The sequence below is a fragment of the Empidonax traillii genome, unplaced genomic scaffold (genome assembly GCF_003031625.1).
Source record: "Empidonax traillii isolate 1590-97213 ecotype Southwest subspecies unplaced genomic scaffold, ASM303162v1 scaffold319:size813200, whole genome shotgun sequence".
NCBI lineage: Eukaryota > Metazoa > Chordata > Aves > Passeriformes > Tyrannidae > Empidonax > Empidonax traillii.
Genome location: NW_020955512.1, coordinates 163599 through 177741, shown reverse-complemented (window position 1 = coordinate 177741; position 14143 = coordinate 163599). Strand labels below are relative to the sequence as shown.

Sequence of the window (14143 nt, the reverse complement as noted above, 5' to 3'; positions counted from 1 at the left end):
AGGCAGCACCACAGGGTGGTCCTGCTCCTCAGTCATCCCAAGGGTTGTGGTTGGGGTACGTTTTGACAGCATTTGCTGTTTAATACTCCTCATGGGCTCACCGAATTTAATAAACTGGCCCATATCCTGCAGAGGTTTTCCTAAAGATTTATTCTTCCTTTGAAATAACTTTTAACACCTTTTTAATATTAAAATGTTTATACCTCTCCGCCTCTGTGCTGAGATAAATGGTTGGGGATAATTGGAATGCCTTCCAAACCAGAGGGATGAAAATCTTCCAGTCTGTATCTCTGTCTTAGCCCAGTTGCTCTGTAATGCTTTTTGTGGGGCACCATAATAATTCCACTAAAGAAGCCTTTAAGTAGTTTCTTAGCCAGAAAAAAAAAACCAACCAAAAACCCTCTTATGAAGCAATTTTTCCAAGGTGGAAATATTTTGTAAAGATTTAGGGGAAAACTCTGTATTTGGTGCTTTTCAGCAGCAGAATGGGTTTTGCTGTGTGGTGAGCAAGGCTCTTGCCTTTCAGGCCTCCATATGAAATAGTAGTTGAAAGTCTGTAGTAATGAAATTAGTACTTTATTGTAGTAAATGTCTCTGCCTTATTTGCTCTTGCTTTTGTCTCTTGCCTCATAGTTAAAAATGCTGTTTTCTGATAAACAGAGAGCACGCGAACTCAAAATGGCAAGGGAAAAGCCATAAAGCAAATTAATGCACTCTGAGATACCAATTGAAATGTATTTGATTTTTGGTTTGATTTGTCCCCAAAGCCTACATCTAAGAGTCAGACAGAACACAATACCCCTGTGAAGAAGTAACAATGCCTATTAAAAAAAGGCATGGAATCTTTTACCAATTTGTTATGCCAAGCCTGTTGGAGCTGGGATTGCTAGCCTTAAGTATTAAATGAGTTATCAAATGATTGCAACCCCGGATTAACATGGTTCTTCGTTACCTCTCCAGTACTGGGACACTGGTCAGCGAAAAGTTGGCAGGAGGATGTGTGCCCTGCAAGCACAAACATAGTTACACTCATTTCAGGACTTCAAGGGCCATATTAATAGTTGTGTCTAAAAGCTGGGTTTGTTGATGTTGAGGAGATGTTCCCAATGATGAGGCTTAGCCAGGGTGGGAAAAAATCCAGGAAAAAAATAGAAGGCAGAGACACACCACCAGTCCAGTTCAAATCCTTCATGCTATGGTTTTGCTTTCAAAGGCCGGTTCAGTGCAGCCACTATTTTGCATTTCCTTTTCAGCAGACAAACCTCTGTGCACCTCTGGCAGAAGTGAACTATCAGACCAGAGTTCACGTCCCTGCAATTCTTTGTGGACGAAGGGTTAGTTAAATAGAGACGAGAGAAGTTCCTTGCTGTGCTCGCGGTGGACAATAATGTTACTGTGAAAGGTGGTTGTGGAAGGTGACACGGTGGAGGAATCTGTGTTAAACGCTGCCACGTCAAAAATTTGGTGTCAGCTGCTGAATGTTGAAGGAGCAACTCCTGTGACTTGTCAGGAACCAGGCACAGGCTGTCAATGCCCTTTCCAATTCCGAACTGTTTGCCTGTTGCACATGCTGGGAGCCCACTCTCTGCTGGAGGCTTCTTACCATCATGGTCTGTGGCCTGGTGCCTTCTCTGGCTCCCAGGGCACTCAAGCTCCCAGGTGTCAGCATAATTTGAAGATTAAAGGTCATGATTTGGGTGCTAAGCTGTTAAAATCTGGTGCCACCCTCGTGGGTTGTTGTTTCTGCTTTTCACAGTGTACGTTTAGGAGGAGGAAAGGAGTGTTCTAATGAGGAGAATTAGAAAAATGGAAATATGAAGAAGCACAATCATGAACTCATTTGTTTAATGCTGTTGGCTAAGGACTGCTCTCTCTAAAATAAATCTGGAGCAATTCCACTGGAGTTTGAGGAATTACTTGTATGTAGTTGGGTAGGAAAATCTGACTTGGACCTCCACTTCTGATTTTATTTACAGATATTTTAATATGTAGTCTCTGCCACAAATATTTCAAGACTAAAGGAGTAATTTACTAATTGGTGCATGAGGTGCACATAGTGTTGAAAAACCACCTTTGTTCAAGAGGCATTCTCGGGGTTGTATAGTCTGAACTGTGCAACTTGAGCCCCTGTCCTGCGGTTCAATATCCCTACATCAAGAACATGGCATTTGACAGAACTAGAGCATAACTTCTAGACAGAGGAATATCTTTAAATGACATCTAAAATGGTAGAAAATCTCTCACATCCTCGAAAATCAGGATTTTGGCCTTGGGTGCATCTTCTGCCCTGAGGGAGATGTTCTCCTGCAAAAGCATGTTTGGCCAGAGTCAACTTCTAGTCACAAACTTTGTTTTTATGTAGCTTACTGCTCACAGACCTTTTCTGGGTGTTTTATAGACTGCAATCAATCAAGACATCCTTTAACAGGAGGACCCTCATTAAAGCTTTGGACACAAGGAAGGTTGTGCAGTTCTCATATGGAGCACTGGTCCTGAAGAACTGTATCACTTTAGATTTTAAAATACCCCTACATGCTTGCCAGCATTCTAGATCTTCATCTGTGTATTTTCCAGGTTGAAGGTATAGATTTAATGTGGTGTTTGATTTAATACTGATGGATGCTAAAGATAGTGACGCCAACTTGCCAGGGCTGGCGTGAACTTGGATTGGCAACCTTGTGAAATTAAGTGAATAAATAAAATGTTGACATCCAAGTTCCTCGTGGATGAGCTCATTCTGTACTGTTTTCTGGTACAGATTGATTTATGAATGAAGTTTCAAATTAGTTTATGAAATTCCCGAAGTATTGGTTGTGGTCCACCCAGTGGTCATGCTCCAGATGTCCTTGCTGAATCTAGCAGACTGAATTTAAATGAAGTAAGAGTTGTTTGGGTTTTTTGGAAAGCAAGTGGAAAATAATTGCATATTACCATATGAAACCCATTCAGTAAACGTGTGTTACAGAAGGAGAGTGTTTGTATTTCTTTAACTGGATCTCACAAAATATAGGCGCAGTTTACCTGTGCACAATTAACATGCCTTTTCCCTGGGAGTGTAAGATTAAATTTCAGTAGGGAAAGATGAACCAATGTGGATTAGTGTGATGTACTTTGAATTCGTGAATTATCTCTAGTTACTACAGTGATATCTTCACTGGAAAACAAATAACATTTTAAATGGCATTCTCAAAATGTGGCAACCAATGGGGGAGGCAATTTTATTGTGTATGAGTAATTTTAACCCAGACAACCCTGAAAGATCATCATCTACCTCACGTAGCAATTAAGCTCCCTAAAATATGGGAAAAAAAACCCACACAGAACTATGCTATAATAGCATTGTTATTGAGGTGGCACACCAGTTACACCAGCAAGCACAAAAGATACCAGCAAAACACAATTTACCAAGTAACTGCTTGAAAAGAATGCAAAATAGTGAAAGTTTATATCTTGGTGCCAAATGACCAGAGATATTTGTTTTCTGTAAATATAAACTGCTAAAATTAGTAGTAGCAATTTTAATATTCCAGTTGCATCTAGAGACCTCAGCAGGGATTAAGATTTCATTGCTTCTTGGCACTGAAGTAGAGACAGTTTAGCAGTGTGTTTACTGATGAATTTATGATCTTTGTGACAAACAATCTTAAGCAGATACAAGGAATTGCAGATTTCTTCTTTAAATAGCAAAGCTTACCCTCTCTGCTGAGTTATGTTATTTTCATTACTGGATCAAAACTGATTTTCTCTATCTTTGATGAATTTGAGAGTGTGTTGTCTTCCAGGATGGCACTGGTACAATCTGTCCACTGCAGGTTTTACAAATCAAGGGCTATCTACAGTCCTTGTAGCTACCTAATAATGCTACGTAGCTATATATAATGCCTAATAAATCAGATTACCAGTTTTATGATTTTAAGGGCAGTATAGCATAGATTGTATGTGCAGCTTCAGAAATGTACACCTATTTCTGTGATTCTTAGTTTACAGAGAAAATGCCCTTTAGGATAGGGAAATAAAGTGGTTTTTGCAAGGTCCTCTGTGTTTCTGTGTTCATTTTTAACGTAGGCACATGGAATAGCAAGAATGCTGTCAGTATTCATGGCCTGGGAGGAAGCAAATAAAAGGTATTAGCCTTGGCTTTTCGATGAAAGTAATTTGGAAGGCTGGCTCATCCTTTGAGTAGGATTAGGTGGTCCTTGTGGGTCCCCTCCAACTCTGTTCTATCCCCTCATCTCTGGCTTTTCACTCAGTACTGCCGATATTTTAGTTTCCATTTAGCAGGATAATTTCATCAGAAAGGTCTTTGACAGGACTGTGAGCTTTGCTCCCTGCTTTATAGATGATATTTCAGGAAGCCGAATCCTAATAATTTTAAATATGGTTTGCATTATGTGCTGCTCAGGGTACAAGTTTTCTGTCTAAATGTGTTCTTTAACATACTCATCTTTCACTAGAGCACAAAATACACATGTGGCTGGTCTAGATGCACAGATAAGAACTTGTAAGCCTGGAAGACAGGAATTGTCTTTGAGGCTTGGACTAGTTAAAGCCATGATGAAAACTTTTCACGTCAGGATGTAGGAACTTGCTGTCTCAATTAAATTACATCATGATCTAAGAGATTTAAGTCCAGCATTTCTGTGCACAGTCCTAGGTAAGAAGTTCTGTTTTTCAAATACGTGCTAAATGGAAAAGGATTCCCCTTTTCTCTGAGTTTCAGAGTGCAGGTTTGAAACCTGGTACCAGGATAAGAGATGCTGTGGAGGTGGAGTAGAACCAGTAGCAGAGGTGGGAGGCCTGCAAATGCAGCAGTTAAAAGGATGTGATAGTTTAAATCTCTGAGGTTCCGATGTCTTTTGAGGACTCTATAAAGTCTTCGGAATTTAAAGCTAGCAGCCGACAAACTGCTAGTGAAAGTTGTACATTTAGAGGGTAGAATCAAGTATGTTGAGCTAAACAAGTACTCTTCTGAAATTTTTTATGTGGAAGATCAACCATAAGTGAATGAATTTGCTTTCTATAGAAAATTGTCTTGAGAGGAGGCCAGCCAAGACAGAAATTGTCTGTGATCACATCCCATAGCTAACAGGCATAAATTCATATAACCTAAGGGTACACCTGCCCCGAGGAAGGAATTGGGTCAGTTAATACCAGTTGAATTTTCCCCTGTGGTGCTGTGCTCGGCTGATGGCTGAGGCATGAGCTGGTGTTTGCTGGAGCAGCTGCTCTCATGGCTGTGGGCACTGCCCCTGAGACAGGGCCGGTCCTCTGCGGCAGAGTCGGCAGGAACAGCCACGTGCCTGTGCTGTTCCTTTGCTTCAGGGTACAGATTTTGATTTGTGCTTTAGGGTAAAATGCTGTGATGTGACGAGAGTTGCTGGAGCGTTGGAATCTGCAGCAGAGTCTCTTCTGCTGGTGCTGCAGGGGGGTGGATAACTCCAGCTCGTGGTGGTGGTAATCAGCTGAGAGCGGCAGCACCTTACAGCAGGTGCCCTTGATGCACATTCACTTATCACATACAGCACATTCATCACAGATATTATTCCATCTGTGTGTCATCAGTCAGTTTAGAGAAAATTAGGTTTTTAACAACCTGTTTCTTGTGTGAAGCTAAATGATGCCTCCTTCACGCTTTTCTACCTCGTGCACGTCAACATTACAGAGTCAAAGGGATGGTAATTGTTCTTACGTGGTTGCATTTTTAAATTTCAGAAGTGGCAGAAGTTTTTTTGAATGAGTTTCAAGAAAAGCTTGGCTCCTAAGTCTGGGCTGAAATTTGGCTGATTGAGTGTACTCCAGAAGTATAACTCTGGAAAAATTATAACCTGAAAAACATTTTTCAGCCTAAGCACATTCCCACCTTCCTACATCTGTTTTTACATGCTTTGACTAGGCCATTAGGGGCCAAGTTATGCATATCCCAGAGTGGATTTGTGTGGATGTATAGACCAGCTCTGTAGCAGAAACAATCCTTCTGCCCTCTGATTTGTCTTGAACAGGTACCTGTTATGAACAGAGCAATTCTTTTGCAAACACGTGTCAACACAGCAGCTTCCCAGAGAGTACATGTCTCTGTGCACACATGCAACCTCCTTGCAGTAGCAGTGCCAGCTACTTTCCAAGTGTTACTAACTCCGTACTCGGAGTGCTGTTAAAATCCATGGTAGAAATTTTATGGGCAGAACGTAAAGTTGGTTCCAACCAGTACGCTTATTTTGGTGCTTTGTGTTCCTTTTTCAATTGTTTTCCTCCCTAAGTGCAGGTTATTTATTTTGTCTCTTACCCACATAGTTATCACTAGCAGCAGCACAACTCCCAGTGATTAGTGTGGCTATCTGAGTCTCCAGGAGAAGCCACATCACCACTGGGGTTATTTCTGCTGATATTAATTTTAGAAATGTGTTTATTCACGGGAGTAAACCGAAGGACCAACTGTTTTGCAATGGGGGAACAAACTGTAAACAGTGCTGTTTTAAAAATGTGCCTGGCTCAGATGCTGCATAACGTGCTCCTTTCCCTGCCTTCCCTTCCAGGTGATAGAAGACAACACGGGCGTTCGGAGGGTGGTGGTCACCCCGCAGTCCCCGGAGTGTTACCCCCCCAGCTACCCCTCGGCCATCTCGCCAACCCATCACTTACCTCCCTACCTGGCACACCATCCTCATTTCATCCACAACTCGCATACAGCCTTCTATCCTCCTGTCACCGGACCTGGGGACATGCCACCGCAGTTTTTCCCCCAGCATCATCTTCCCCCAACAATATACGGAGAACAAGGTGAGCTGGAAGGAGGGAACTGGTGTTTCACGCCTGTGTTCAGCAAGTTTTAAGGGCTGGGGAAACCAAGAGTAGGAATGAAGTGGGTAAGTTGTAGCGTGGCTTTGTCCACATGGATGGAGCCTCCTTTAATATCCAGAGCAGGGGGCTGTAGCCATCCCAGAGGGTGACAACACCAGGCAATCCTGTGTTGCAACTCTAAGCTGCAGAAACAAAACCAGTTTCAAGTTAATCTGTAAATACAGCGGGAAAAGATGTCTCATCCAGTGCTCCAAACTAGGGACATGAGTCACGCTGTTCTTGCTGTGTCACGATGCAGCATTGTGCAGAAAACCTGGAGACAGAATGTGTCAGTCCTGGGTTGGGAATGACGATGGGTGCAGAGTGCTGGATCCTAACATGGACCGTTTCCAGTGGGAAAAGCCGGATACCGCTTCCTGTTGGCCCTAACGTGATTTCTGTGGTTTTCCAAGAAATAACAGGCATTTTCTGTTTGTTATTCTAGTGGAGACTGTACAGTAAGTCACTGCAAGGCATTGTCCAAAACCAAAGGGTAGCATGGCAACCCTAATCAGGCCATGAGGAAGCAATTGCAAGGAAAGGAGTGAAAGGGGCGTATTGCTGTCTGAACTATGCACTGCTCTGTTTCTGCCACCCTGGAGATAAGTCTTTGTGTAATCTGAAAGAGGGCATTAAACAAAAAAGTAATCTGCAAAGCTACTTGAGATGTTTGACATGCAAGTGGGTTCAGGATTCGTGGATTTACATTACTGCTCAACTACCTGGACTTAAAACTCTTTCTAAAGAGTATGTTTAAGTCATGTCACCAGAAGTGGGGTTCTGCTGGAGTGAGAAGGAAGAGGCAAAAAGAGAGAGGGGGAGGCATCTCCAGATGCTACCTCTTGAACTTTGTGTTGCCCAACAGACCTCATTTTCCTGTGAGGAATGGACCCTTACAGCTGACATTTAACTTCGTTATACTGGGAGCGAGGAAGTGGGAAGCTCAGTAACCCAGTGAGATAATGTAGCCATCCAGATTCATGAGGCAAGGATTTGAAAAGGGATCAGGACAGTTTGTCATATTGCTTGACAAAGTCTTGCGTGCAAATGTGGTGCAAAACGAACACTGAGCTGCTGGGTAACTAGATGTTGACTATTTCTGTAACCTGGAGATGCCAAGAAACTGATTCAACTTAAGAGTAAAATTTAAAACAAAATCCTTGGTTGCTTGTACCTGTATGCTGAAATAATTTGGTGAATGCTATACTGATGAGTGTTAATCCACAGTTTCCCTTTAGTTGTGCAATGGCTTGTACTTTAAAAAATAGTATTTATTTGTAGCATGCTGGTAGCTAGTAGCTGTAGCATGTAGGCAGCTAGTTGCTGTGATAATGTAAAATAAGGAAAGATGAAGGCTAAGATGCACTCATACCAAATAAAGAAAATCTGGCTAGTTGAAAAAGCTTGAAAAAATTATAATACAGTATACATAGCAATCTAAATTTACAAACAGGCCTTGAGCAGCTGGATAGGATGCTCGTTTGCTTCAAAATTGTGTGCCATAACTTCTGAATGGAGGTAGGAAAAAAGATTAGTATATCAAGTATCAATTGTTATTTTGCTAACAAAGAAAAAACTGTTTTGGGCATGAGTATGTTCAAGGTTCACACTGAAAAAGTGGAGCTCAGAAAGGAGGACTGAATGATAGAGAAAGGCAGAAATTACTGTGATTCCTGCTGGCTGACCTGCAGTAACTTAGAGAGTCATCCTTGGAGGAGGGAGGTGAAGATTGTATTTATTGAAGAGTACATATGATATTTATGATAACTCTCAAACTTTTTTTAGATAGTTTTACTTCCCAAAGCTTCCACTTCATGTTGCACTTCTCTCCTTAGGCGGCACAGCTGACACAATTGTAAAGTCAATTTATCCTGGGAAATTAAATTGCATGTAATCAGGCATGGCAGCTTGAAACCAGCACATCTCAGCTTGTTCTGTCCAGTCAGGCCCTGGGGAAGAAAATGCTAAATTGCTCTGAACTTATGAAGGCTTTTTCCTGAAGATCAGTCTCCATGGATTTCTACTTGAAATCTGTGTCCCTGAAACACAAAGACTGAAAAGGAGGTGAAGAGCTATCACCCTAATTGCTGTATTTTACGCACTCACCCAAAGAGCTCTGAAATTCTATCATCTAAGGAGCACAGTTAGTACAAAAAATGGTCATTCCCACTGAAAAACTTTTTTTAAGAAAAAACCAAATTGGTTTGTTGTAAAATCTCCAGGCACATCTGGAGTGATTTCGTTTGGAGGGGTTTTCTGAGAAAAAAAAAAAAAAATAAAAAATTCTGGTGACTTTTGTTGTTCCGAGTTAACACGGGTGTGAACCCTCCCGTTTCAGAAATCATACCACTATACGGGATGTCCAGCTACATCACCAGGGAGGACCAGTACAGCAAACCGCAGCACAAAAAGCTCAAAGACAGGCAGATTGATCGCCAGAACCGCCTGAACAGCCCTCCTTCCTCCCTCTACAAAAGCCATATAGGCAGCTGCACCACGGTGTACAACGGCTACGCCAAGAGCCACAACGGCGCGAGCAGCGGCGGGGCAGCGCCGGCCGTCAAGAAGCCCGAGCGCAGGGCAAGGAGCAGCCCCAAGTCAAGTGAGCAAGACCCACACGGTGAGGACAGGTTTTGTTTGTTTTTAATTCCTCCCCGTTGCGCTTTTCCGGCTTATGGCCCCCTCCGTATGGGTCTGGCGGCCGTGCCGGAAGCCGCTGCCGTCCACGTGCGAAGTCGGAGTGAATTCAGTGTGAGCTTACACCGAGACGCTGAGCTTGCTGTAGTGGATTTGTTTCGTGAGGTGATCTGGTTGCCTCTCCGTCTTTCGTGAATACTCCCTTGGGAGATGCAGCGTCGTTCTCTTTCTGTCTGTTGGAAGCAGAAATGCATTCTGTGGGCGAGGTCTTGAGTTTTGTTTTGCTTTTCACCAGAGACATCTTTTCGGGACTTTGCAAAAGTCTTTATGGACAACTGAGCTGTAACCAAAACCCAGCTACTGGGTGCCATTAGTTTGCATCTCCTGGGTAAACCTAGTAAAGTTATTAGAAAGTTTAGAGGTGATGGCTGAAAAAACAGTTTTTTAGTGTGAGAGTTCAATGGAAATATGATTTATTGAAACAGAAGATAATTGAGAAGAAATTGCTTAATCTTAGCCATTGGAATTAGTGGTTAAATACTTCATATCAAATACTGGATACTTTTGAAATAATTTTCTTCAGCATTTTCATAGGCTTACCATTTAAAAGCGTAAAACTTTAAATGAATAATCTAAAGTTTTATTGTAATCAAATCTCATTTATCACCAGCCGTTCTGCACGCAGCCAGTTCTACCTAAATTTAGCTTAGTAACTTGTTTTGCATTTCAACCTTTCTCTTCTCTGCCTGTCTCTTTGCTGACTGTTACAGCTGCAGCTGCCTTAACAAACTTTGATGTAGTAACCAAGCTTATACCCAACATGTCCAGCCTATTTATAATGTAGCACACTCTGAAATCTCTTGTGTGAATTTATGCATATGACATAGGTTTTCCATTATCTATCTATAGTGTATATTTATTTGGCTGTACACTTTTACTTGTGAGACATAACTGAAATAAATGTTCATGAAAACTAACTAAATCAATAGCCAAAAGGGAAAAAAAAGTGCTGCTGGCACGGTAAGGAATGAGGATTTGCAGACGTGCTTCAGGGTCTTTGGAATTAGCAAGGAGCTGTATTTGGGAATGCTGTAATCCAAGAAAATTAATCACTGCATTAGACTTTCTAGTTATTTCTTGTCAATCAGCTTATGTGACCTTTAGTATTCTTATTTATGTTTAGCTGTTTATCTGAGGTGGAATACATGAGGGGTTTGGAGGCACATGTGTGAAAGACCTGGAATAAAGTATATAGGCTTGGCAGCTAAGCCTCACAATATACCTTCAGTGGGTACCGAGTCAGCCTGGATGATCATTTCCAAAATAATCTAGATTTAATTTAAAAAAAAAAAAAATCTTCTTTAAGGGTATCCTGCAGCCCCTATTTTTGTCTGATTTGTTGTTCTGGACTAGTGTGTTGTGCTGCAGCTGAAGAGCGTGAGCACTTCTGAAATGCCAGGAAGATCAGTGAAGTCACGGCTACAGCATGTCCAGTCTGTCAGCCAGAAAGTGCCTTAAAGCTGGGAACACCAAGTGGTGGAGTCCTCCCCCAGACTGTGAACAGGTCCCTGACAGGAGGTTGTGCAAATAAGCATCTGTTGTCCCTTTTAAAACTGGGTTCTGCATCTCCACCCGGAGGTGGCAGCCCTGGAGTCACATCAGACTGCTCTGCAGCAAAATCCATGGCCAAGGCAGGAATAGGAGACCTTTTTTTCATATTAAAAGGAAAAAAAAAAAAGTGAGCTCCTTGATATCTAAGTGTATTATCAGAGTCACACATGTATACCTATATGCAAATTTCTGCAGAAAGGTCACAGAAGTTTCTTACCAAGCAATTCACTAAAATAATTCCCACTTGATATTTATAAGCTTCTAATCATATCTTCTGCTTTATATTTACCTTCTCTGTTTCTTCTTGAATTATTTGGGGATTTATTGATGATTACCTGATTAACCTGACCATACAGGTAATTGGGATGAGAGTTAACAGCAATCTGGGCACAGTTACTGGTTTTGATTTATGCTGCTAAGATGACAGTGTGTTTAGAATGGCCAAGAAAGTGAATGTGTCAGAAGCAACAAGTAGCAAAAGGATTTAAACTTAAAGGTTTTGTGAATGTGTATAGTTTCAAGCCTGCTAATAGTTAAAAATTTGATGGTGCTGTGTGCTGCTTCCAAAATTGCAGAGTAGCCTGGAAAATCTACTTTTATATATAAATGCATATATATATATATATATATATATATATATAAAATTTGTAGGGAATAAGAGTCTTTATTTAGAAAACCACTTAGCCAAAAAACTCTCAAGAGGCAAGTAGGAATGTATGAGTTTTACTGCAAGGAGGAGGAGAACTGGAGCTGAGAGGGTTGTGTACATGAATTATTTACTGGAGATTGTGACGGGCTTTACAGTGTATCATTTCATTGCTGGATGGGGAGGGGGTGTTTATCCAGTAGAGCTGGCATGCCTCTTTTAGGTGCTTGGATGTCAGAGCAATCCAGTGAACCAGCTTCTGGAAAGGGAAGAGGCTTTGGGAGCCCTAGACACAGCTGGAGCAGACACTTGTTCAGCATAAACCGTGTTTGCTGCGGAACGCAGCGTGTGCCGGCAGTGCTACGGTGTGGCAGTGATCGCTTTCCTTGGGGACCAGGCTGTCGGAAGACAAGTGTTGGAAGCTGCCTCAGTGCTGGAAGCGTGGGTAGGAGCTCGCTGGTGGCAGGAGGTGTCTCTCCCAGTAGTCCCAGCCGCCCCTGAGCCGACGCTCTTGAGAGGCGGTTTGAGTGTCTGCTTTAATCAGCAGAGCAATATGATCTGCACGGTGACATTTGTGACAGGGAAGTGGAAGATGGGGGTTTCTGTTCTTCGATCTACCTCTTCTAGTGCCTAAAGGGGCACCAGGACAGCTGGAGAGGGACTTTTGTAAAGGGCCTGGAGCGATAAGGACAAGGGGAATGGCTTTAAACTCAGAGATGGCAGATTTAGATTAGATATAAGGAAGAAATTCCTCCCTATGAGGGTGGTCAGGCACTGTCGCAGGTTGCCCAGAGAAACTGTAGATGCCCCATCCCTGGAAGTGTTCAAGGCCAGGGAGCAACCTGGTCTAGTGGAAGGTGCCCCTGCCCAGGACAGGGGTGCTGGAATTATGTGGTCTTTAAGGTCCCTTCCAAACCAAACCACTCAATGATCCTATGAATAATATTGAAGAAAATGTGCAGTGTACAATGCAAGGACAGCTCTGCCCTTTTCCCTGGAAAGGGATGACATAAATCACAGGACATGAGATAGTTAAGTTATCAATGTGCTTTTCAATCCAAATCTACACTCATTGCATGTATTATGCCCATAACATTTGAGTAAGTGCTCCAGAAAAATTCTGCCATGTATCAATAGCTTCTTGCCTCTTGCCAATATTGAGAACCAGGGGTTCCCCCAAATGCTGATTCAGCACTGTTGGAAGAAGTGGGGTGATAAATCATCAATGAATTTAAGTAAATTACTCTGGAATATTTTTGTTCAGTCACCTTTTCAATTGTGGACCCAGCATGTGCTCCTTTTTGTCACTCTGTGTTCTGGACAACACGATGGTACGTTAAAAATATGTTGTTTCTTCTATAATGCACCCTTATTCTGGGTTGGATCTACAACATCAGAACCTCTTTTTAGTAGGACATTAGCAGTTTCAGGTTGGGCATATAAGTGCAGTTCTGATATTTTCCATTGACAGCATCCTGTCGTTATGTTGGGCGGTGCATTTGTAAATGAAGATTTCTAGTTATATTGGAAATATACCATTTTAAGGCAAAAAAAAAAGTAAACTGATGGCTTATAATTGTCTGAAAATATAGTAACTATTCTGAGTGTTTGTGGTAAGATGATGGATGGTGTCTTGTACAGACAGAAGGCTTGGAGGTATGATGTAGGGACCTTGATTTAAAATCCATACTCTAGCTTTTCTGCAGAGCTGTTTTAAAAGCTGAATGGGAGAGGAGGGAGCACGGCTGGGTTTTTTGTGGGTTGGGTTTTTTTCATGAAGGAGCCTTGCCGTGTAAAAAGAGCTGTAAGCGGAAATCCTGTCCCATTCTTGCTGTCCTTTATGAATTTCAGTCTGAGTCACTTCCTTCTCATGCACTTAGTGGTTCACTTCTTGGTCATGTAGTGATCTGGTAGTTTGAGAAGTCCTGTGTGTGGCTGCAAGTGCTGTGGGAACATAAGCAGTTTGGAGCATTCTTACAATGCTTTTGCCTATTTCCTAATGAAACTTTTTTTTTTTTTTCCCCTTCAAATGAGATAAAATCTTTTTAATCCTCATTGAAGTTTGAAGAGCCTAGGATAGCCCAAACTAAAACACTTCAAATGGGTAAAAGTGGAAAGCAGGCAGTGGATTGTTGTGTGCATCCTGTGCAGGAGCTGGGTGGGTGCTGGGAGCTGGGTGCCAGAATAAACAGACCCAGCCTGGGCAGGGAGGCGGCTCTGGGGCGGTCGCGTGCGCCTTTATGTGAATGTTCATGGGGAATTTTTTTTGTGGTGATTTCAGAAGGTTTGACTCTTACAGGGTCAGAGCAAGGGCCCATCGAGTCCAGTGGTCTGTTTCCAGCAGTTGTGTTGATGATGATGATGATGCTGAGGGGGGGGGGGCGCTGCAATCCCAGCTGCATCCCGCACACT

The 14143-nt window shown here is 42.3% G+C and overlaps 1 protein-coding gene across 1 annotated transcript in view; it reads left to right on the top strand.

Moving 5' to 3' along the window:
- The window catches only part of FNDC3B (fibronectin type III domain containing 3B), a 196332-nt gene that overhangs the window by 96552 nt on the left and 85637 nt on the right, over positions 1 to 14143 (top strand). Inside the window, exons 5-6 of the mRNA XM_027891324.1 lie at positions 6534 to 6777; positions 9176 to 9457. Coding sequence (XP_027747125.1) covers positions 6534 to 6777; positions 9176 to 9457 — 526 coding nt within the window. The remainder of the gene's footprint in view (positions 1 to 6533; positions 6778 to 9175; positions 9458 to 14143) is intronic.